The 25728-nt window shown below is 38.8% G+C and overlaps 1 protein-coding gene across 1 annotated transcript in view; it reads left to right on the top strand.

The window, feature by feature from the left end:
* The window catches only part of ATAD2 (ATPase family AAA domain containing 2), an 83469-nt gene that overhangs the window by 16647 nt on the left and 41094 nt on the right, over positions 1-25728 (top strand). The window contains exons 2-13 of the mRNA XM_017855876.1: positions 170-318; positions 7602-7651; positions 8461-8626; positions 9315-9417; positions 9666-9753; positions 10586-10753; positions 11231-11348; positions 19958-20065; positions 21894-22002; positions 22248-22362; positions 23843-24015; positions 25109-25197. Of these exons, the coding sequence (XP_017711365.1) occupies positions 170-318; positions 7602-7651; positions 8461-8626; positions 9315-9417; positions 9666-9753; positions 10586-10753; positions 11231-11348; positions 19958-20065; positions 21894-22002; positions 22248-22362; positions 23843-24015; positions 25109-25197 (1436 nt within the window). The remainder of the gene's footprint in view (positions 1-169; positions 319-7601; positions 7652-8460; positions 8627-9314; positions 9418-9665; positions 9754-10585; positions 10754-11230; positions 11349-19957; positions 20066-21893; positions 22003-22247; positions 22363-23842; positions 24016-25108; positions 25198-25728) is intronic.

Here is a 25728-nt window from a genome sequence, read left to right as displayed (position 1 = left end):
TGAAATAGTTATTCTAGATACTAACTTGTAGTTTCTTGGGGAGATGCAAAATGATTCTGCACAAAAAGCAGCTGTTACTAACTGGTAATCAAAGAATACTCTTTGGAGGAATTTAAATTGGGAGTTTTGTAAAGAAAAACTTAGATGGCTTTATTAATTTTTCTTAAAGGATGGGTCGTCAGTTAAGGAAGTTGGAACCTACCACCGGACACGTGCTTTAAGATCTTTGAGAAAAGATGCACAGAATTCTTCAGATTCTAGTTTTGAGAAGAATGTGGAAGTAACGGAGCAACTTGCTAATGGCAGGCATTTTACAAGGTAATACAAGATGGTTGAACACTAATTCAAAATGGTTTTAAAGCGGTAATTTAGGATTTGCATTTAATTTTTGAACTGTATTTTTGACTGGTCATCAAGGTTCCACGGCTATAACATGTAGTTTATTTGAAAATAAATGATCACAAGTGAGTATTACTAAATAAAAAATTAATATGTGACCGGGTGCGGTGGCTCACGCCTGTAATCCCAGCACTTTGGGAGGCCGAGGCGGGCGAATCACCTGAGGTCAGGAGTTTGAGACCAGCCTGACCAACATTGAGAAACCCCATCTCTCCTAAAATTACAAAATTAGCTGGTGGCGCATGCCTGTAATCCCAGCTACTCGAGAGGCAGAGGCGGGAGAATCACTTGAACCCAGGAGGCGGAGGTTGCAAGAGCCGATATCATGCCATTGCATTCCAGCCTGGGCAACAAGAGCGAAACTCAGTCTCAAAAAAAAAAAAAAAATTAATACGTGGCCGGGCACAGTGGTTCACACCTCTAATCCCAGCACTTTGGGAGACTGAGACAAGCGGATCACAAAGTCAGGAGTTTGAGACCAGCCAGGCCAATATGGTGAAACCCCATTTCTACTTAAAAAAAATTAACTGAGCATGGTGGCACGCACCTGAGGTCCCAGCTACTCGGGAGGCTGAGGCAGAAGGATCGCTTGAACCCAGGAGGCAGAGGTTGCAGTGAGCTGAGATCGTGCCACTGTACTTTAGCCTGGGCAACAAAGCGAGACTCCATCTCAAAAAAAAAAAAAATTTAGTATGTACACATTCGTACTTTTATTATTCGAATATGATACCTGTGATATGTATGAGTACAGATAACAAGGTTGGCTGATGTATAATCAATTCTCACGTATTTGAGTATCTAAAGAGACCTTTTGTGACTATAACTTAGCTCGTGATTTATGGCTCCACTTAATGGTCTATACAAAGCCTTCATTCATAATCGTAGTTCTGTTTCTGATTGCTTGCTATAAAGTTGTTTTTTTTTTTATCAATTCTGAGTCATTTATGAATTTCTATGTGTTGGTGTAATTTCTAAAGCAGTCTGTACATATGGTTTTTTGGTTTTGTTTTTAGTCTAATGAGGTGGCATGAAATCCATTTTAAATTCAAAGAAATCAATTTTAATGGATCAGGTAGTTTGGCTAAATTCATGGAACTGGAATATCTTTGGTTCAGGGCAAAAAGCCCCAGTTAGAGCAAAATTTGTTTGATGAAATAATTGTTTTGGCTGGGCACCATGGCTCACGCCTGTAATCCTAGCACTTTGGGAGGCCAAGGCAGAAGGATCACTTCAGTTGGGGAGTTTGATACCAGCCTGGGCAACATAACGAGACGCTATCTCTACAAAAAATAAAACAGTTATCTGGGCATGGTGGCACACACCTATAGTCCCAGCTACTATGGAGGCTGAGGCAGGAGGATCACTTGAGCTGGGGAGTTCAAGGCTGCAGTGAGCTATAATTACACCACTGAGAGTGAGACCCTGTTTCCAAAAACAAAGAATCGTTCTTAGATTACTTCTTATAAATAAACAATTTGTAATGACTTAGAAGACTGAAATCCTCCTGCTCTTAAATAGAATTTTGATTTTTTTGTTTGTTTGTTTGTTTTGAGACAAAGTCTCACTCTGTTGCCCATGTTGGAATGCAGTGGCATGATCTCAGCTTACTGCAACCTCTGCCTCCCTGGTTCAAGCGATCCTCCTGCCTCAGCCCACCTAGTAACTGGGATTACAGGCACACACCACCATGCCCAGCTAATTTTTGTATTTTTAGTAGAGATGGGGTTTCGCCATGTTGGCCAGGCTGGTCTCGAACTCCTGACCTCACGTGATCCACCCACCTCAGCCTCCCAAAGTGCTGGGATTACAGGCGTGAGCCACCATGCCGGCCTGGAATTTTGATTGTTTTATTTTGTATGCCATATTTTCTAGATAAGCGAGGTTATGCCCTTTTGAGTTTTTGATTTTTTTCTCAGCTATTTCATCATTCTTTTAATACATATTTTTAAATTTACATCTTATTTCATCCATTGTTTAGGGAGTGTTTTATACTGTATTTTATGAAATCAGCAGTTAAAGGCATATGACAATGTTTATGGGACACTAAAAAAGAAAAAACACAGTTGCCATCAATAAGATGCATTCCAATTTCAGAGATGTTAAAATGGGGGAAATGTACAACAATGAAGTACAATATAAACTAGCCCGATATTTCTGAAATTTGAAATCTTAAGGTTTATTCTTCTGGGGTAAGGTAGTGGTCCATTAACTGCCTCTGAGAACTTAAAATTGTTTTTCATGATCTGAAGAAAAAAATAAACATTTTAGGCCCCCTAAATTGTTACCTTATAGAGAATTGCCATAAAATTTGATGCCATACATTTGTGTTTACAGTTGAATTGGCATCAAGTAGTACTACTTTAGTTATCTTAGATTAATGAGATAAGAACAGAATCAGACTTGAATACATAAATGATGCATCTGCTTCTGTATGAAAGGCAATGTGATGTGATAGCATGACATACTATTTAAATAAATGTTTGGCACACTTCCAATAAAGAGAAGTGGATGAGTTGCCTCATCATGATACCAGCAGTATATAGCAAATATGATACACAACATGCCAAACTCAAGAGAAACTGATAGCAGTCAGTACCACATTCATACACCAAATGGTTATTTCATTTTAGCAAAACCCCTTATTACATTAATTTTTTTATGGTTTTATAGTTTTATTTGTATAAAACTTATAGACGAACTTCTATTTAGTTTGGTTTACATAGTCATACAAAAAAATTAATGTTGGAAGTCCTGTTTTTACCTTTGAAAGGATCTGTACATTATTCAAGTTTATAAAACATTGTGCTTGGCTTTATGTTAGAAAGGTTTTAAGGGAGTATAATAAAATAAATGCTTTCGATCTGGATTTAAAGAGGAATGACTTGGTATTTTAATTAGATTACTTCTAAAATATAGAATTTCTATCTTTTTTATTAATTATTTTTTTCTTTGTGAGACTATTACCTTGCTCTGTCACCCAGGCTGGAGTGTAGTGGCATGATCATGGCTCACCGTAGCCTCAAACCCCCAGGCTCAAGTGAACCAGTGGTCCTCCCACCTCAGCCTCCCAAGTAGCTGGGACTACAAGTTTGCACCACCACACCTGGCTCTTTTTTTTTGGAGACGGAGTCTCACTCTTTTTGCCCAGGCTAGAGTGCAGTGGCACAATCTTGGCTCACTGCAACCTCAGCCCCTTGGCTTCAAGTGATTCTCCTGCCTCAGCCTCTGAGTAGCTGAGATTACAGGCATGCCCTACCATACCCAGCTAATTTTTGTATTTTTAGGAGAGATAGGATTTCACCATGTTGGCCAGGCTGGTGTAGAACTCCTGACCTCAAGTGATCTGCCTGCCTTGGCCTCCCAAAGTGCTGGGATTACATGCGTGAGCCACCACCACACCCTGCCTCATTTTTAAATTTTTTGTAGAGATGGAGTCTCACCATGTTACCCAGGCTTGTCTTGAACTTTTTTGGACTCAAGCAATCCACCCTGCCTCAGCCTCCCAAAGTGCTGGGATTACAGGCACTAGCCACTGTGCCTGGCCATATTAATTTCTTAATAACAGCTTTATTGAGATATAATTTATACACCATACAATTCACAATTCTAAAGTGTACAATTCCATGGTGTGTGTGTGTGTGTGTGTGTGTGTGTGTGTGTGTATTTTTTTTTGAGATGGAGTCTTGGCTCACTGCAACCTCTACCTCCCAGGTTTAAGCAATTTTCCTAACTCAGCCTCCTGAGTAGCTGGGATTACAGTCATGTGCCACCATGCCCAGCTTTTTTTTTTTTTTTAGACAGAGTTTTGCTCTTGTCGCCCAGGCTGGAGTGCAATGGCATGATCTCGGCTCACTGCAACCTCCGCCTCCCGGGTCTAAGCGATTCTCCTGCCCCAGCCAACCAAGTAGCTGGGACGTGCCACCACGTCCACGGTACAGATTTCCTGTACAAAAATCCTCTCCCTACATTCAGGTCATTATTACAAATAGTGATGATTATTTTGCGTAATGGTAACATCAGTATCTGTTTGCATAAGGCTTATATAAAAGAGCCTACAGTATTTTGAGTCCTTTTCATATACTTTCCCTGTTTCTTTTTCACTGTTGTCAGCATGCCTGACTATAGAAATCTCTTTATTTCCTTCCTTTTCATTCTTTTTTTTAACTCTTTGTTTTCAATCTACTTGAGGCTCAAAGACCAGAGGATCAAGATTCTTAGAGAAAGACAGAAGGATATGAGTAACTGTGTCATGAGGGCAGGATCTACATACGTACTTGATCCTGGGGCTCAACTAGGGTACAGTGATTATGTATAGTCTTCACAGAGGGTACACAGAACCTCTGAAGGAATGTTTAAACTTATGTATACCGTAGCTTTCATCAGATTTGCAGAGGTTGACAAAGTCCAGCTGCATAGTTTTGTAAATAGTTTCCTTGGAACACTGCCATGCCCATTCATTTTGTGTGTGGCTCCTTTCACCCTGTAATGTTAGGTAGCTGTGACAGAGGAGACTGTATGGCTCACAAGCTTAAAATATTTACTGCGTAGCAATTGAAGGAGAAGTTTACCAACCCTTGGAAGGTTGCTTTCCTCCTGCAGGCAAAAAGAAGGCAGTGGGGTGGGTGGTTCAGAAAAATAGTGCTTTAGTCATTCTATTTCTAGCGTCTGAAAGGGGCCTGATTTATAAAATGTATAGACCTACATGGTATAGAGGGAGGAGCTCCTTTATGAGAAAAGTCTGTGAGCCTTTGAAGAAACTAAGCCTTTACCTACTCAAAAGTTTGTTTGTTTGTTTTTTGAGATGGAACCCGTGCTCTGTCGCCCAGGCTGGAATGTAGTGGTGCAATCTTGGCTCACTGCAGCCACTGCCTCCCAGGTTCAAGTGATTCTCCTGCCTCAGCCTCTTGAGTAGGTGGGACTACAGGTACCTGGCTGACCCTTTTTTTTTTTTTTTTTTTTTTTAAGTAGCAATGGGGTTTCACCATGTTGGCCAGGCTGGTCTTGAACTCCTGATCTCAAGTGATCCACCCACCTCAGCCTCCCAAAGTGCTGGGATAACAGGCATGAGCCAATGTGCCCAGCCAGAAGTTTTTATTTTCTTCTTAATTCTTACCTGTCTTCCAAGACAGATGAGGAATCAATGAAGACTTACTTTGTTAACGAGAATATATAAGTTAACTCATCTGGGAAAGATGGTTTTATTTTATTTTACGTTGTAATATTTGAAATTCCACATATAAACCAGCTCACTTGCAAATAGCTTGATACATAGGTCGATAAACAGGTGCAGCCTAAATATGGAAAATTGAGTCACTAAAAACAAATTAATGGCACATACTGTTTTGCTTAGATTTTTTTTGTTTTTTCTTTTTTTGTGTGTGGCGGGGTCTCACTATGTCGCCCAGGCTGGAGCGCAGTGGCACAATCTCAGCTCACTGCAAGCTCTGCCTCGCAGGTTCACGCCATTCTCCTGCCTCAGCCTTCCCAGTAGCTGGGACTACAGGCGCCCAGTACCACGCCCGGCTAATTTTTTTGTATTTTTAGTAGAGACGTGGTTTCACCTTGTTGGCCAGGATGGTCTCGATCTGCTGACCTCATGATCCGCCCATCTCGGCCTCCCAAAGTGCTGGGATTACAGGCATGAGCCACCGTGCCTGGCCCCCTCATCTTTTTCCTAAAACTCTACTAAGCAGCCGGGTGCGGTGGCTCAGGCCTGTTATCCCAGCACTTTGGGAGGCCGAGGCGGGTGCATCACGAGGTCAAGAGATCGAGACCATCCTCGCTAACACGGTGAAACCCCATCTCTACTAAAAATACAGAAAAAATTAGCCGGGCATGGTGGCGGGTGCCTGTAGTCCCAGCTACTCAGGGAGGCTGAGGCAGGAGAATGGCGTGAACCCAGGAGGCGGAGCTTGCAGTGAGCCGAGATCGCGCCATTGCACTCCAGCCTGGATGACACAGCGAAACTCCGTCTCAAAAAAAAAGATGAAGGGGATATTTTTTATAGGGCTTGGAAGATGTTTCCAGTTCACAGATTGTGTTTGCCAGTTTGTAGATGGAATAGATCATTTACAAATGGGACTATTTCTACATGTGAGTGAAAATCATGCATATAAAGATTGTAGCCAGCAGGTGTTTTTAAAAGACAATTAACATATCACTAAGAGGCATTAGTTGTGTTTATAGTAATAAATTTCTCAAGGATATGGGACCACTATACCCTTGTGTCATAAAACAGGTCTTGATTTTGCTCGGTTTAGTTCAATGTTTAGTTCAGCTCTACTTAAATACTTAAGGATTTCATTTCATATTTCAACATACTTTTTATATATTCTGTTTAGCTAAGAGTTATTACCATATATCATTGAACTTCAAATCAGAGTTCTTAGGCTTTGTTTAACTGTATTTAACCATAACTTATATAAGCATACAGATTGTCAAGCTTTTTTTTTTTGAAACAGTCTCGTTCCATCGCCCAGACCAGAGTGCAATGGCGCGATCTCGGCTCACTGCAACCTCCACCTCCTAGGTTCAAGCGATTCTCCTGCCTCAGCCTCCTGAGTAGCTGGGATTACAGGCACCAGCCACCACGCCCAGCGAATTTTTGTATTTTTAGTACAGACAGGTTTTCACCATGTTGGTTAGGCTGATCTGGAGCTCCTGACCTCAAGTGATTCACCCACCTCGGCCTCCTAAAGTGCTGGGATTACAGGCGTAAACTACCATGCCTGGCCTGTTTTTTTCAGAATATTTTAAGTTTTTAGGTGTCTTAGTATTTGTTCTCCAGGCTGATTTAACTTTTTGTCTTGTTTGTAGTATTATGGAATATAAGAAATACAGTTATGTCAGTTATAGCCAGGTGTGGTGGCTCATGCCTATAATCCTAGCAATTTGGGAGGCTAGGGTGGGAGAATTGCTTGAGGCAAGGAGTTCAAGACCAACCTGGACAAAAAAGCGAGACCTCCCTATCTCTACAAAAAATGTTAAAAGTTAGCTAGGTGTAGTGAGGCATGCCTGTAGTTCTACCTACTGGGGAGGCTGAGGTGGGAGGATTGCTTGAGCCCAGCAGTTTGGGGCTGTAGTAAGTCATGATTGTGCCACTGCACTCCTGTTGGACAACGGAGTGAGATCCCATCTAAATAAATAAATAAAAATAAAGTTATGTCAATTGTTTTGAATTAATCTCATTTTTTAAAATACAGGCAGTTGGCCAGACAGCAGGCTGATAAAAAAAAAGAAGAGCGCAGAGAAGGTAAGTACTGTTAAAGGCATTTCAGATCTTAAAATGTGTAATTAATATTCTGTTTACCAGTTTCTTGAGGTACATACAATAAATGTTACATGTTTAAAGTGTATAATTTGTTAGGTTTTAACATAAGTATATGCCATGAAGCCATCACCACAATAAGATAGTGAAGGTAATTATTACCCCCAAAAACTTCCCCAGGCCCTTTTATAATTCCTCCTGGCTCTTCTAGCTTCTTTCCTCACTCTTTGACACTACCCCCCACCAGATTCCTGAGCAAGTAATTTCATTGAAACATAGCTGTGACCATTCATTTTAGAATCTGTTCTCCGTTATTATAGCTTAGTTTATATTATCTAGAGTTTTACATAAATGGAATCATACAGTATTCTTTGTTTGGCTTCTTGCACTCATTGTAATTACTTTGAGAATCCATGTGGTCGCTTTTTTGTTGCTGAGTAGTATTCCATTATATGGATATTCCATTATATGGATATACCACAATTTATCTCTTCACCTTTTGAAGGGCTTGGGTTGTTTCTGGTTTGGGGCTATCACAAAGCTGCTTTGAACATTCATGTACGAGTCTTTGTATTACATATCTTTCCTCTTCTCCTGGGAGTAGATAGGCTCGATCTTATGGTAGGTGAATGTTTTAACTTTATTTTGTCTTCAAATGTTTTAAGAAAGCTAAGTTTAAGATACTGTAATTTTGTTACATGAAAGTATAGCTTTTCAATTGTTCATTTCAGAATTTTTTATAAATACTATTACTTCAAATGTTTCTATTTATTTTTATGTGTGCATTTGTGAAGACAAAGTGATTCCAGTTACTCGGTCATTGAGGACTAGAAACATCGTTCAAAGTACAGAACACTTACATGAAGATAATGGTGATGTTGAAGTGCGTCGAAGTTGTAGGATTAGAAGTCGTTATAGTGGTGTAAACCAGTCCATGCTGTTTGACAAACTTATAACTAAGTAAGTAAAAATTCCTTAGATCAAGATGATTTATCTGTCAGAGACTTTTTGTTCGGGAAGAATCATGGATTTCAACCAGCTCAAACATTTAATGCATTCTACTACGTAAAGCATAGAGGAGAATGATTATTTGTGGTTTTTTGTCTGTTTGTTTGTTTGTTTGTTTGTTTGTTTTTGAGACGGAGTCTAGCTCTGTCGCCCAGGCTGGAGTGCAGTGGCATGATCTCGGCTCACTGCAAGCTCTGCCTCCCGGGTTCAAGCCGTTCTCCTGCCTCAGCCTTCCGAGTAGCTGGGACTACAGGCACCCACCAGTACGCCTGCTATTTTTTTTTGTATTTTTAGTAGAGACAGGGTTTCACTGTGTTTGCCAGTATGGTCTCGATCTCCTGACCTCCTGATCCACCCGCCTTGGCCTCCCAAAGTGTTGGGATTACAGGCGTGAGCCACCGCATCCAGCCCAAGAATGATTATTTGAGGTCTTTTTGACAATTCTATATATGTCTCTATTCTTGGAAAGAAATTTAAAATATTTTATACAAGTTTTAAAATATTTTATACAAGTAAATCAATGCTTTTATAAAATATTTAAACCCTTAGTGCCAAAAGATTGCAGTGGAAGAAAATAAAGGTTTTTAAATTCTGCTACTCTTTTACAATTTTCACTTATATATGTATCTTTTTTTTAAAGCACTGCTGAAGCTGTACTTCAAAAAATGGATGACATGAAGAAGATGCGTAGACAGCGAATGAGAGAACTTGAAGACTTGGGAGTGTTTAATGAAACAGAAGAAGTAAATATATTCTTCCATTAAGGGAATGATTTAATAATATCCAGTTAAATTTTTTTTTATGGTACCTAATCCATTTTTGCTTAAACATCACTTTTTCCAGCATTTATTTGATCAGTCAACAGTTACTGCTAGAAATTTAAGAGTTTGTGGCTGTAAATATCTTCATTTTGAACAAGATTGGAGGATCCAACTTAATTTTTTTAATAAATAGATTCCAAATGTTAATGGCTTTTATTTAAACATTTTAGAGCAATCTTAATATGTACACAAGAGGAAAACAGAAAGATATGCAAAGAACTGATGAAGAAACCACTGATAATCAAGAAGGCAGTGTGGGTTAGTCTCTTCTCTTATTCTGTCTTCTGGGATTGAATTTAAGAACTTTTTATTTAGTAGAAAATAGCCTTTTTATTTAGAAAGTGTGACATTTATGGTAGTTTGTGAGAGATCAGAGGATTGGTAACTTAAAAGTGGGGACGGGGAGAGCTTAAAAGGATAGTATATTTTGTTTGGGAAAGTAACTGAAATCAGCAATCTAAAGCAAATAATATTGGTTTGCTTATGTAATACATCTGCTATGGACAACACGCTGTATATCTCTTTTTTAGTTTAAAGGTGATGAAAATTATGTTTTGCTATTCCATTTGGAACTTATTACCATAGTCTGTTAGAACTTATCTTGAGTGAAAATCAGTTTTCTGACATGCATTTTAAATGTTTGGTGAGCTTGTTTTACCATAATCATAAGTAGATTGAGTTATGCAGCATGTAACTCTATGACAGCCAGATGGGCTGGGTGAAATGTCAAACTTAAGTTTAGAAAGCAAAAGCTTAATGAGGAAATTCGAAAACTTGTCAAAAAGTTATATTAACTTGGACGCTTAAGTTTAGTCACCTATATTAATGAAATTCATAGAAAGACTATAAATTTTAGTTTGGTACTTGCTTAACAGTAGTCTTCAAACTTCTTTCTCTGCTTCTTTTTTTCCTTCCTCTCGTTTTTCTACAGTTTTTTAATGTTGGAAAAGAATTATAAGTTCTTCCCATGAACAATCTAGGAGTAGATAAGCTTTAAAAGGGTGGATCTTTCTCTCCCAATTCACCTATGTTAAAAATTGTTAACATTTTGCTGAGTGTCCTTCTGGAAGTAAGTATCTCTTAATCGTAGAATCATCTGAAGAGGGTGAAGACCAGGAACATGAAGATGATGGTGAAGATGAAGATGATGCAGATGATGATGAAGATGATGAAGATGAAGAAGATGGAGAAGATAATCAGAAACGATATTATCTTAGACAGAGAAAAGCTACTGTTTACTACCAGGCTCCACTGGAAAGTAAGTGCTGTACATACTCTTTCCAGGAGATGTGATTATATTAGCTTTATATTTGCTGTTTCTCCTCTGTTATTCTTGTCTTTTTGGTATTTTTCATATTTTCATTTTGTTGAATACTCATTACTGTTGTCTTTACCTATCCTAAGTTTGTAACAAATAATTTCTCTGAAGAAACTTAAATGTTAAGCCTTGACAAAAGCAAATAATTGGGCTGTTTTTGAATTTTATATCTGTCTTTATTTTAAATTGCACAGCTTTCCACCTTTTGATTTATGTTAATACTATACCACAGTACTTGTGAGCGTGAACATGCAAGGCTGATAATCACCTGTTACACATCTCTGCAGTCACAATGGTTGTTTATGGCCAGTGTGTGTTTTTGGTTGGTTGGTGTCTGTGCTATACATGTTATCAGCTGCAACCGTCTGGACATAAATGACTTAAAATATGAACAGCAAAATATTTTCTTTTTTTTAGAACCTCGTCACCAGAGAAAGCCCAACATATTTTATAGTGGCCCAGCTTCTCCTGCAAGACCAAGATACCGATTATCTTCTGCAGGACCAAGAAGTCCTTACTGTAAACGAATGAACAGGTTTGGTTCTGAAATAGTGATTGATTTATGACAGCATAATTGTGGTTATGTTAGGGCTGGACTCTAGACTTTCAGGATTGGGTGTATTAGGATAAAATTCTAGAATTGTGTATTTGGGAGGCTTAGTTTCTGTGCCTTTAGTAGTCTAATCCCCAGTACCACTGACTAGTTTTTGCTTTTGCTTCCATTAATAGGAAGTGTTAGTAACTACGTTAGTAAGATAGTTTATTCCATTTTTCCACACTTTAATAATAGAGCAACCATAGACTCAGGGTTTACTGTAGTCCTGTCTCTGTGTTAAGCATTTTACATAGATTGTTTCATTTAATCTTCACATTAAGTTAGAATATAGGTTTAGTCTTTTCTTTGCATACTATCACAGATGCATTTTCCTACCATGTCAGATGTTCTAAGCTACATGGCCTCTAGACCTTTCATGACTCTGGTTATCTTTTTCTGGATCTATTTTATAATTTGTTCCTCTTCTGTTGTAGGAAACATTTATTTTCTTTGACTGTTCAATATTTGTGGATTTCTTTTCCTTCTACATCCCAACAGTTGTTGCTTGTTGGTCAAATTTAAGTCCAAAGAGATAAATCTTCTATTTTTATTTTACTTATTTATTTTGGGGGAGGTGGGGCGGGTTGGAATCTTGCTCTGTTCCCCGGGCCGGAGTGCAGTGGCGCAATCTCGGCTTACTGCAACCTCTGCCTCCTGGGTTCAAGCGATTTTCCTGCCTCGGCCTTCCAAGTGGCTGGGACTACAGGTACCTGCCACTACGCCCAGCTAATTTTTGTGTTTTTAGGAGAGACGCGGTTTCACCATGTTGGCCAGGCTGGTCTCAAACTCTTGACCTCAAGTGATCCACCTGCCTCAGCTTCCCAAAGTGCTGGGATTACAGGTGTGAGCCACCACACCAGGTCAAAGAGATAATTCTTGATACTTCCTCATCAATACATTGGAATAATCATGGTAATCGTAGCATGTTAGTAGTTCATCAGTGAGAGAGAAGACTAAGAAACCAGGAAAAAAATTTTATTTGTATGGGAAATGGTACTTTTTTCCCTTAATATTATAATTTTCTCAGAAGTAAGACTGAAGCCTTAGGATATTTCAGTTATTTGAACAGTTCTTGGAAGTTTTCTCCTAGAGACAGACCTTCTGATCATGTTTTGGTCATGGAAGGCAGCACGTTTATAAGTGCTGAAGGGTGATTTCTTTTAGGAAAAATAAATGCTGTTTGTGTCCCTAGGTCTTTTCATTTCATTGTAATTCATTGTAAGAATCACAAGTGTACATCTAGATTTCTTATTTCATCATCCTATTTCACATGACCAGGGTCCGAAAGACTGGAGGATCAGGAAGACAAACTCAGTCTCTCAGGGCTTCTGAAGATTAATTGCACTTGAAAGGAGGCTGCACGTCAGTATTCTCACAGGCCCCTTAGAATGTAAAGACCTCTATTTTGGTGGTGAACTGTAATGATCTTCAGAAAAGGAAAGGAAGGTTTAGTGTTCCCTAGAATCCCCACCACCACCAGGCACAGGACCAAGGCACTGTTATGGTTACCTAACTCATGGGGTGGATCTCTGTTTGATCCAGCAGTACTAAGAGTGGCAGCTACTTTGGGATTTTATTTCTTCTTTTATTTTTTTAAGAGGAAATCCCGCTCTCTTGCCTGGGCTGCAGTGCAGTGATGCGATCTTGGCTCACTGCAACCTCTGCCTCCTGGGTTCAAGCAGTTCTCCTGCCTCAGCCTCCCGAGTAGCTGGGACTACAGGCGCCTGCCACCACGCCCGGCTAATTTTTTTGTATTTTTAGTAGAGACAGGGTTTCACCATGTTGGCCAGACTGGTCTCAAATTCCTGACCTCAGGTGATCCACCCGCCTGGGCCTCCCAAGTGCTGGGATTGCAGGCGTGAGCTACCGCGCCTGGCCTCTTCTCCCATCTTTAATGAACGTATGTTTCTGGAAGTAACATACTTGTTGGTTGACTAACTCTACAGTTACCACCTACAATGTATGTGGGGTTTTTTTTGTTGTTGTTTTTATCCCTTTGATGTTCATGAGTTTCCATATTTGGTTCACAGTGTCTAGTCTTCCCCTGTGGAAAAAGCCTCACATCATTGAGTAGCTCCTTGTTACAGATTTTTTTTTTCTCCCCTAATTATTTGGGTGGGTTTTTTGTTTTTTTTTTTTCTGACTTTTTTGTTTTTTTGAGACGGAGTTTCGCCTGTTTCCAGGCTGGAGTGCAGTGGCGCATTCTCGGCTCACTGCAACTGCTGTCTCCTGTTTTCTTTTTTTTTTTTTGAGACAAAGTCTCGCTCTGCCCCCAGGCTGGAGTGCAGTGGCCAGATCTCAGCTCACTGCAAGCTCCGCCTCCCAGGTTCACGCCATTCTCCTGCCTCAGCCTCCCGAGTGGCTGGGACTACAGGCACCCGCCACCTCACCCGGCTAGTTTTTTGTATTTTTTAGTAGAGATAGGGTTTCACCGTGTTCGCCAGGATGATCTCGATCTCCTGACCTCGTGATCCGCCCGTCTCGGCCTCCCAAAGTGCTGGGATTACAGGCTTGAGCCACTGCGCCCGGCCTATCTCCTGTTTTCAAGTGATTCTCCTGCCGCAGCCTCCCGAGTAGCTGGGATTACAGGCCTGTGCCATCAAGCCTGGCTAATTATTTTTAAAGGTAATGTTACCTTTGAATAAGGTAACATAATAGCACAATTGCATCACTAGTATTTCAGTATATTCTTCATCTTTTGTCGAAGAATTAGAACTGGCAAGAAGTTGAAGTTCTTGGTTAGATTCAAAGTGCTGGTCCAGTGTCTGTGGGTGTAGTAAAATGGAGATTGGGGGATGAGCACATGTGGGCCGATATGTGTGTTTAAAACGTTTTTTATTTTTTATTTATTTTATTTTGGTTTTGTTTTCAGATTTAGGACACATTTTCCTATGAAAATAGATTATACTGACTTGTCTCAGCCCCTTTTCCTTTTTTTTTTTTTTTTTTTTAATTTTTTATTTCCGTAGGTTTTTGGGAAACAGGTGGTATTTGCTTACATGAGTAAGTTTTTCAGTAGTGATTTGTGAGATTTTGGTGTACCCATCACCCAAGCAGTATACATTGAATCCAATTTGTTGTCTTTTATCCCTCACTTCCTTCCCACTCTTTCCCCGTGAGTCCCCACAGTTCATTGTGTCATTCTTTGCATCTTCATAGCTTAGCTCCCACTTATTAGTGAGAACACATGGAACATATGTTCGATTTTCCATTCCTGAGTTACTTCACTTAGAGTAATAGTCTCCAATCCCATCCTAGTAGCTGCGAATGCCATTAATTCATTCCTTTTTATGGCTGAGTAGTATTCTATTGTGTATATATACCACAACTTCTTTATCCACTTGTTGATTGATGGGGATTTGGGTTGGTTCCTCATTTTTGCAATTGTGAGTCGTACTGCTATAAACGTGCGTGTGGAAGTATCTTTTTCGAATAATGACTTCTTTTCCTCTGGGTAGATACCCAGTAGTGGGATTGCTGGATCAAATCTTAGTTCTACTTTTAATTCTTTAAGGAATCTCCACACTGTTTTCCATAGTGGTTGTACTAGTTTACTTTCCTACCAGCAGTGTAGAAGTGGTCACTGTATACACACCAACATCTATTATTTTTTGATTTTTTGATTATAGCCATTTTTGCGGGGGTAAGGTGGTATTGCATTGTGGTTTTGATTTGCATTTCCCTGATCATTAGTGATGCTGAGCATTTTTTCATATGTTTGTTGGCCATTTGTGTATCTTTTAAGAATTTTCTGTTCATGTCCATAGCCCACTTTTTGATGGGATTGTTTTTTTCTTGCTAATTTGTTTGAGTTTGTTGTAGATTCTAGATATTAGTCTTTTGCCAGATGTATAGATTATGAAGATTTTCTCCCGGACTGTGCGTTGCCATTTTACTCTGCTGATTCTTCCTTTTGCTGTTCAAAAGCTCTTTAGTTTAGTTAAGTCCCACCTGTTTATCTTTGCTTTAATTGTTTTTGCTTTTGGGTTCTTGGTCATGAAACCCTTGCCTAAGCCAATACCTAGATGGGTTTTCTTGATGTTATCTTCTAGAATTTTTATATAGTTTCAGGTCTTAGATTTAAGTCCTCGATCCATCTTGAGTTGATTTTTGTATAAGGTGAGAGATGAGGAACCAGTTTCATTATCCTACATGTGGCTTGCCAATTATCCCAGCACTATCTGATGAATAGGGTGTCCTTTCCCCAATTTATGTTTCTGTTTGCTTTGTTGAAGATCAGTTGACTGTAAGTATTTGATTTTATTTGTGAGTTCTCTATTCTGTTCCATTTGTCTATGTGCCTATTTTTATACCAGTACTGTGCTGTTTTGGTGATTATGGCCTTATAGCGTAGTTTGAAATCAGGTAATGTAAGGCTTCCAGATTTGTTCTTTTTGCTTAGACTTGCTTTGGCTATGCGGACTCTTTTTTGCTTCCATATGAATTTTAGGATTGTTTTTTCTAGTTCTGTGAAGAATGATAGCTGGTATTTTGATGGGAGTTGTGTTGAATTTGTTGCTTTTGGTAGTATGGTCGTTTTCACAGTATTGATTCTACCGGTCCATGAGCATGGGATGTGCTTCCATTTGTTTGTGTCATCTGTGATTTCTTTCAGCAGTGTTTTGTAGTTTTCCTTGTAGAGGTCTTTTGCCTCTTTGGTTAGGTATATTCCTAAGTATTTTATTTTATTTTCAGCTGTTGTAAAAAGGGTTGAGTTCTTATTTCACTCTTAGCTTGGCTGCTGTTGGTATATAGTAGAGCTACTACTGATTTGTGTACATTAATTTTGTATCCTGAAACTCTGCTGGATTCTTTTGTCAGTTCTAGGAGTTTTTTGCAGGAGTCTTTAGGGTTTTCTAGGTGTACAATCATATAATCAGCAAACAGACAGTTTGACTAACTTTTTACTGACTTGGATGCCCTTTTATTTTTTTCTGTTGTCTGATTGCTGTGGCTAGGACTTCCAGTACTGTGTTGAATAGAAGTGGTGAGAGTGGGCATCCTTGTCTAGTTCCAGTTCTCAGAGGGAATGCTTTTAACCTTTCCCCATTCAGTATTATGTTTCCTGTGGATTTGTCATAGATGACTTTTATTACATCGAAATATGTTCTTTGTATGCCGACTTTGCAGAGAGCTTTAATCATAAAGGGATGCTGGATTTTGTTGAATGCTTTTTCTGCATCTATTGAGATCATGTGATTTTTGTTTTTAATTCTGTTTAAGTGGTGTATCACATTTATTGACTTGAGTATGTTAAACCATCCCTGCATCCCTGGTATGAAACCCCCTTGATCATAGAAGATTATCTTTTTGATATGTTGTTGGATTTGATTAGCTAGTATTTTGTTAAGGATTTTAGCATCTATGTTCACAGGGATGTTGGTCTGTAGTTTTCTTTTTCGGTTATGTCCTTTCCTAGTTTTGGTATTAGGGTGATACTGGCTTCATAGAATGATTTGGGGAGGATTCCCTCCTTCTCTACCTTGTGGAATAGTGTTTACAGTGTTTTTAAACTGAAGTAATGACCTTTCTACAGTATAGAGTAATTAATTGCTAAGAACCTGGACCCATGACTAGGACTGTCTGGGCTTGGAGCTCAGCTCTACTAGTTATTAGTGGCCTTTGGCAAGTTATTTAACTCTGTTTCAGTTTTTTCTTGTTGTTGATTTTTGTTTGGTTGGTTTTTTTTTTTTTTTTTTTTTTTTTTTTTTTTTTTTTTTTTTTTTTTTTTTTTGAGACGGAGTTTCGCTCTTTTTGCCCAGGCTGGAATGCAATGGCGCGATCTCAGCTCACCGCAACCTCCGCCTCCCGGGTTCAAGTGATTCTCCTGCCTCAGCCTCTCGAGTAGCTGGGATTGCAAGCATGCACCACCATGCCTGGCTAATTGTTTGTATTTTTAGTAGAGACGGGGTTTCTCCATGTTGGTCAAGCTGGTCTTGAACTCCCGACCTCATGTGATCCACCCGCCTTGGCCTCCCAAAGTGCTGGGATTACAGGTGTGAGCCACTGCGCCTAGCCTGTTTCAGTTTTTTTAATCTGTAAAGTGAGGATAGTAGAACCTGTTTCAGTATTGTGAGAATTAGGTGAGTTAATACATGCAAAGCATTTAAAGTAGTGTCTACCATACATTAAGTGCTGTATGTATTTGCTGTTATAACTGTACTTTGATGTTTAAAAATCTCCATTTTGCAAATCAAACGTCAGAAATTTCACGTTGGTCCACAGGTTGTGTTATTGTTTGCTTTTAACTTTATTGGTTGTGAAATAAAAAACTGGAAATATCAGTATAGTAATGTATAGAATGCAGATATTTTAAATAAACATATAGGGTTGAATTCTGACAACATCAATGACTAATTCTGATATTTTGAGTAAATTATTTAACCTGGAAGCCACACTGGCCCTAACTGTAAATTGAGCCTACTAATAATCCACTTTTCCACAATTTTAATTAAGATTAAATACTACATCAAGCACACAGTACAGAAAGCAGTCAGTTAATGTTAGTCTTTTTTATTAATCGGGAGGTTAGTCTGAATTCTGTGACTACACATAAAATTATGTGAATACATTAAAGTCTAATATTCATGGTAATAAATTAGTTTTTCATATAAAATTGCAGACTTGTACTGGATATAATAATTTTAGTTTCAGGCTAATCACAAAGATGGTCCTGGGTGTATGTGGGTAGATGGATGGGTGAAAGATTATTTTCTCATTTATTTCTGTGTTTCCACAACCCCTTATCCAAAACGCTTGGAAAACCATTTGTGTTTCAGATTTCAGACTTTTTGGCTGGATTTACAGATAACACACAACATATATAGTATGGCAACATTAACATCTCTAGGGTCTCCAAGCCAGCACTGTGTAGTCAAATATATTAATAATTCTGTAGTAAAACATATGAATAATCATAGTAAGTGGGACAAAATATAAACTAAAAATTGCCTTGTACTATGTATGTCCAGTTATGATTTGCTGCAAGGGAATAATGGAATAACTTCAGAGTTTTTTGGATATACGTTTCTGGAACTACTATGCTTTTATATTTTTAGAAATAACTACTTACTATCATTGCACTCTGACTCAGAAAAGTTCTAGACCCTGAGCAAGTTAATTAAAGTTCTTCCTAGCCAGACTCTTTTGTTTTTTCTGTGAGTCTTTTGCAACCATTCAAAGGTAGAAGTGATTAAAAATTTTCTTGTATATTTGTAATACCCGGCTTCTTATTTAGTATTACCAACCAGCCTAAGTATTTGATAGTATGTCTTTCTTTTTTGTGAGAAAACTTATGGGTTGAGTAACTCATCCGCATTTACACAGCTGTTAAGTGACAGTTGTGAATTTACAGTGGATGGTATACTGTTGATAAAAGGCCATCTTATTCTTCACTGTTTCCTAGCATTTAAAAAGTCTTTCTTGATACCCTTTTGTTTACATAAAATCTCATGTCCTTCTTTTAAAATTGTTTGATATTTTAGGCTGGGCATGATGGCTCACACCTGTAATCCCAACACTTTGGGAGGCTGAGGTGGGCGGATCACAAGGTCAGGAGTTCAAAACTAGCCTGGCCAACATGGTGAAACCCCATCTCTACCAAAAATAAATAAATAAGATACAAAAGTTAGCTGGGCATGGTGGCACGTGCCTGTGGTCCCAGCTGCTTGGGAGGCTAAGGCTGGAGAATTGCTCAACTGGGACCCAGGAGGCAGAGGTTCAATGAGCTGAGATCACGCCACTGCACTCCAGCCTGGGCTACAGAGTGAGACTTTGTCTCAAAAAAGTTATTTGATATTTTAAAGTAGGTAATTTCCTCCCAAATGTGAATATTATGTATAGTGTAATATTGAAAATAGTTTCAAATTACAGTCCCAAATGCTTTTTTTTTTTTTTTTTTTAATAGAGGCAGGGGCTTACTTTATCACCCAGCAGGCTGCAGTGCAGTGGTACAATCATGGCTCACTACAGCCTCATCCTCCCAGGCTCAAGCAAATCTCCCACCTCAGCCTCCTTAGTATCTAGGACAACATATGTGCACAACCATACCTGTCTAAACTTTTTGATTTTTAGTAGAGACCAAATCTTGCCAAGTTGCTCAAATGATTTTTAGTTGAGACGAAGTCCCGCTGCGTTGTTCTCAAACTCCTGTCAAGTGATCCTTCCTACTCGGTCTCCAAAAGTGTTGGGGTTACAGGTGTGAGCCAACATGCCTAGCCCCAAATATTCTAATACCATCTTTATACCACCTTTCACTTCAAGAATAACTGGTTTGTGTCAAGACTAAGAAGTCACCTTGCCTTCTGTCTTCATGAACATTTGATACTCAGCTCTGCCACAGTCCTCAGTCTTTTTTCCTTTCCTCTCAGTTGTTTGTCTTTTATTCCCTTTAAAAGATTCAGCCAACAAAGTTTACGTCAGTGGGTCAGCAGATATAATAATTTTATGATAAACCTTTTTAGAGCATTAGATATTTCTGATGCTTTTCTTATGCCTTTTCTTTTTCCTGCCCTCCCTTATCATGATTTCAATTTTCTTTTTTACTTTAGGCGAAGGCATGCAATCCACAGTAGTGACTCGACTTCATCTTCCTCCTCTGAGGATGAACAGCACTTTGAGAGGCGGAGGAAAAGGAGTCGTAATAGGGCTATCAATAGGTAAGTGCCATATCAATGCCTTTTTAAACTAGCAGATACATTTTTTAAAAATTGATAAAACAATAATTTGGGTATAAGTATAGACTGGCTGATTAAAAAGTTGCACAACAGGTTAATGTATAAACTAGAATGCTGTCTTGTTAGAATTACCTACAATTGAAACAGAATAACAGGTTAGAACATATGACTGATTTCTTGCCAAAAATTTTTTTTTGAGACAGGGCCTGGTTCTGTTGCCCAGGCTGGAGTACAGTGGCACGATCTTGGCTCACTGCAACCACCACCTCCCGGGTTCATATGACTCTCCTGCCTCAGCCTCCTGAGTAGCTGGGACTACAGGTGTGCATCACCACACTCGGCTCATTTTTGTAATTTTAGTAGAGGTGGGGTTTCGCCATGTTGGCCAGGCTGGTCTCGAACTACTGGCCTCAAGTTATCCACCTGCCTCAGCCTCCCAAAGCTTTGGAATTACAGCTGTGAGCCACCATGCCTGGCCCGCTTGCCAAATCATTTTATATGGCCCACAGTCATTCTGGTCAAACAGTGACTTACAGAAATAACTTTTTCTTTTTCATTTCATGTATATTTTTTCTTAGAATAATGATAAGTTCTGAGGAACTCTTAAGGAAAATGGAAGGCTTTACTCATTTCATAACTCCTTGTAGTATAAGTTCACATATACTAACCAACTTATTTGATTTTCCCAATAATTGTTTAAGGGAGATAGAGGAAGGATTATTTACATTTTAAAGATGTGGTTGAGTAAATGAAAATGCAGTGCTTAGGTGCTTGGATTTTTTTTTTTTTTAATAGAGACAGGTTCTCACTCTGTCACTGAGACTAGAGTAGAAGTGAGGCTGGTCTTGAACTCCTGACCTCAAGTGACTCGGCTGGGATTATAGGCGTGAGCCACCACACCTGACCATAACTATCTGAATATTTTTGAAAGTAGTTAGGGAACTTCCAGCCTGTCCAACATGGTGAAACCCCATCTCTACTAAAAATACAAAAATTAGCCGGATGTTGGTGGTGCGCACCTGTAATCCCAGCTCCTCAGGATGCTGAAGCAGGAGAATTGCTTGAACCCAGGAGGCAGAGATTGCAGTGAGCCGAGATCACGCCATTGCACTGCAGCCTGGGTGACAGAGTGAGACTCCGTCTCAGAAAAAACGCAAAAGGCAAAACAATATAACAAAAAAGGAAGTAGTTAGGGAACTTGCTTGAGAGGATTGGTGTTGGATCCAAATGCTGGTAGACTGTGAATATTTTTTCTGAGAGGTATTATAGCAGAGTTGTTATAGGTCTAGAGAAAGACCACTTGTGTTTGATTCCTGGCCCTGCCATTTACTAGTTGGGTGATCTTGGACAAATCAGTTAATCTTTCTATGCCTTGGTTTTGTTTTAAAATGGGAAAAATAATAATACCTTTCTCATAAGACTGTTGTGAGGATTTATTGACTTAATCCATGTAAAGCACCTAAAACTAAAACAGTGTCTGGCAAATGGTAAATACGCTGTCTATGTTAGACACCTCCATTAAAATGTAAGTTGGTACAATCTGATTTCACCACCGTGAATCACTTTACAGTGCCTGTGGCATCTTGATATTTTTATTTGATTATATATCTTTAATTTCATAATAAAGCTTCAGATATAAATATTTCTAACACTTAAGTTCTGGACCTATTATAGAAAATTAGAAAATTAAAATACATATCTTAAGATTGCTCCAGTTGAAATTTAGATTTTTTTTTAACTTAAATGTTTATATTCAAACATGGAATTTGGGAAGGAGGATGAGTTGATGGGTTTGTGTGGTTTTAAATAGGTGCCTTCCACTAAATTTTCGGAAAGATGAATTAAAAGGCATGTATAAAGATCGAATGAAAATTGGAGCAAGCCTTGCCGACGTTGATCCAATGCAACTAGATTCTTCAGTGAGTATTCTGTTTTGAAACATGCTTGAACTATAATGTGCTTTGTTTTAAAGTTAAAAAAAGGAACTGATGATTTTTCTTTTCAGTCAAAACTCTAACCTTTAAAGATGTTTTTTGTTAATCTTAAGGTTACAATTAAGGTATTATTAATTCATTGTGTATGGGTTAGGTATAGTTAAGGTGTGGGGTGACATTTTAATCTGGACTCCAAATCTAAGAATGTAAATGTTCGCTTCCATTACCAGGTACGATTTGATAGTGTTGGTGGCCTGTCTAATCATATAGCAGCTCTAAAAGAGATGGTGGTGTTTCCATTACTTTATCCAGAAGTCTTTGAAAAATTTAAAATTCAACCCCAAGGTAATTTAATTATATTTTTAATTTTAGCTGAAAATCTGTGCTACTCTTGCCTCTTGTAGTTCTTATACCTTATTAACCCATTTTTAAGCGATAGTCCCCTTTTCCCTTTTCATTGTACAACTTTTCTCTCTGAATCACCTTTATAGAAGCAATAATTTAAATAAACTTTTAAAAGTTAATAAACTTCCCCCATCATAAAAGTAATATACCGGGCCGGGCACGGTGACTCATGCCTTTATCCTAGCATTTTGGGAGGCCAAGACAGGTGGATTGCCTGAGCTCAGGAGTTGGAGACCAGCCTGGGCAACATGGTGAAACCCCGTCTCTACTAAAATACAAAAAATTAGCCGGGCCTGGCGCCGTGTGCCTGTAGTCCCAGCTACTTGGGAGGCTGAGGCAGAATTGCTTGAACATGGGAGGCGGAAGTTGCAGTGAGCTGAGATTGCGCCACTACACTCCAGCCTGGGTGACAGAGTGAGACACCATCTCCAAAAAAATAAGTAAATAAATAAATAAGTAATGTACCATATGTCAATCACAGGTAAACATTGGTAGGTTTTAAATTAAATTTTGTAATTTAAAAAATTAGAAAGTGGCCAGGCACAGTGGCTTACGCCTGTAATTCCAGCACTTTGGGAGGCCGAGGTTCGGGAGTTCAAGACCAGCCTGGCCAACATGTTGAAACCTTGTCTTTACTAAAAATACCCAAAAAATTAGCTGGGCATGGTGGCGGGCGCCTGTTGTCCCAGCTATTTGGGAGACTGAGGCAGGAGAATTGCTTGAACCCGGGATGCAGAGGTTGCAGTGAGCCGAGATGGCACCACTGCACTCCAGCCTGGGCAATGAAGCAAGACTGTCTCCAAAAAAAAAAAAATTAGAAAGTACCAGGCATGGTGGCTCACACCTGTGATTCCAGTGACTTGGGACACTAAAACAGGAAGATTGCTTTAGCTCAGGAGTTTGAGGTTGCAGTGAGCTAGGATTATGCCACTGCACTCCAGCCTAGCTGACAGTGAGACCCCATCTCTAAAAATAACACGGAAAGTTATTAATATTAAATAACATTTACTTCTTACAGGAAATGTTGTACGTGCCTCGTTAAAGTAATTTAGTAAATTAAAAAGAAATTTCTTGAATTTTCTCTCACATTTCTTCCTTGCAACCCCCATACAAATTGAATTACATGATTGTGATATGTGATTCCATATGCAAGGTGAGATAATATGATGAACATGATGAATGAATTGTTAAAATGTTTCAAATAGAGTTTTATTTACAGTTTAAATATTAATTTTACAGTATCAGTATTAACTCCCAGGTTTTAAGTTGTGCTTTGTGGCATGAAACTGTACAATAATTCAGTTGTCTTACACATTTTAATTTTCTAATTAAATGAATCATGAAATTGGTTTCTAATTTTTGTTTTAAAAGTCTGCTTTTTAAATGTAATACTAAAATGTTAACGTATTGTTTTACAGAGGTTGCTTGTTTTATGGGCCACCTGGAACTGGAAAGACTCTGGTTGCCAGAGCACTTGCCAATGAGTGCAGTCAAGGGGATAAAAGAGTAGCGTTTTTCATGAGGAAAGGTGCTGATTGTCTAAGTAAATGGGTAGGAGAATCTGAAAGACAGCTACGATTGCTATTTGATCAGGTACGATATTAAAATTTTATATATATGGATAGTTCTGTAATCTAGGCAGATATGTGTGAGGATTAGATAACTCTTACATTTAATCAGTGTTCTAAATAAACCCAGAAGAGTTAGACTAAGTATGTAATCTTTCTAGATTATTTTCTTTTATATGTCGAGATGACACTGACCTACAGTGAACAGTTTTATAGTAAGAAGGGAGAGAAATAATTGGATCTTAGTTCTTTGGAGTCTTAGGTCTCATGCCTAGGAAGAGAGTGGTAATCTCATATTTAGAGATAGTAGTAGTGAATTATGGCTCAGTATGGGAATTGGAGACTAGTTCTGCCCTGGGGCGGCTTTCATTTTCATATCCCGGATTGTATTGACAGCACATTGTGAGATAATACATTCTGATCTACTGAGGCATATTGCTGCAAATGCTTTTAAATCTCTTTTTGGAACTCTCCTGAGGTTCTTTTTTAATTTTATGTTTATGGAAATGGATAAAAACTGTGACATCTTGCTAAAAAATGTTTTCCCATCCTGACATGGAGGAAGACTATGTCAGTCTTCTATTCTTTGTCTTGTTTCCATAGGTAGTCTTCAATAGATATTTTTGTGTGTCCAGGAATGATAGCTATATGAAATCTAAGGTATATAACCAGTAGAGTATGTCTTTTGAAGACTTCTAGTCAAAAATGCAATTGAAAATTAAACCATATGTCATTATAATTTAGTTTGAATTCTTAAAACCCAGTTATTGGAACTTACATTTAAATTTATAAATTATAAATAGTTATAAATTATAAATGAATTGAGGCTGAGGCAAGAGAATCACTCGAACCCAGGAGGCAAAGGTTGCAGTGAGCCAGGATCACGCCACTGCACTCCAGCCTGGGTGACAGTGTGAGACTCCATCTATTAAAAAAAGAAAAATTATAAATAAATTCTGGTAAGCAAGTTTGAAGAAAAGCTGATTGAAATAGTGTATATTCAGCTTTATAAATTCTGGTAAGCATGTTTGAATGAAAATTGATTAAAATGGTTTATATTAAGTCTACGTGTTTGAGGCTGTTTATGCTAACAAATGACCACTCAATCTGCTTTCTAGGCCTATCAGATGCGCCCATCAATTATTTTTTTTGATGAAATCGATGGTCTGGCTCCAGTACGGTCAAGCAGGCAAGATCAGATTCACAGGTAAGACTTGCTTGATGGCACTTCAACATTTCTTCCTGTTTCCTGAGTGGTATTGATGTGTGAGAGATAGAATGTTAAATGGTAAAAGAAACTTTATAAGCTAATAGTTCCTTTCTTTGGTAGTAGAACCCTAGTATATAGTACAAAAATAAAAAATGTGGACAGGCGCAGTGGCTCATACCTGTAATCCTGGCACTTTGGGAGGCCAAGGTAGGCGGATCACTTGAGGTCAAGAGTTTGAGACCAGCCTGGCCAACATGGTGAAACCCTGTCTCTACTGGGGGAAAAAAAAAAAAAAAATTAGCCAGGTGTGGTGGTGCACACCTATAATCCCAGCTCCTTGGAAGGCTGAGGCTGGAAAATTAGGAGAATCACTTGAACACGGGAGGTGGAGGTTGTAGTGAGCTGAGATTACACCACTGCACTCCAGCCTGGGTGACAGAGTGAGACTACCTCTCAAAAAAATAAAATAAACCTGCTCCGAGTGTCAGTGCGTTGTAAAGCACGGTTTAAAAATCTTGGTTATAGAAG

Source organism: Rhinopithecus bieti, unplaced genomic scaffold, assembly GCF_001698545.2.
Source record: "Rhinopithecus bieti isolate Rb0 unplaced genomic scaffold, ASM169854v2 scaffold_38631, whole genome shotgun sequence".
NCBI lineage: Eukaryota > Metazoa > Chordata > Mammalia > Primates > Cercopithecidae > Rhinopithecus > Rhinopithecus bieti.
Note: the sequence above shows the minus strand (reverse complement) of the source record. Positions and strands in the feature narration are given on the sequence as shown.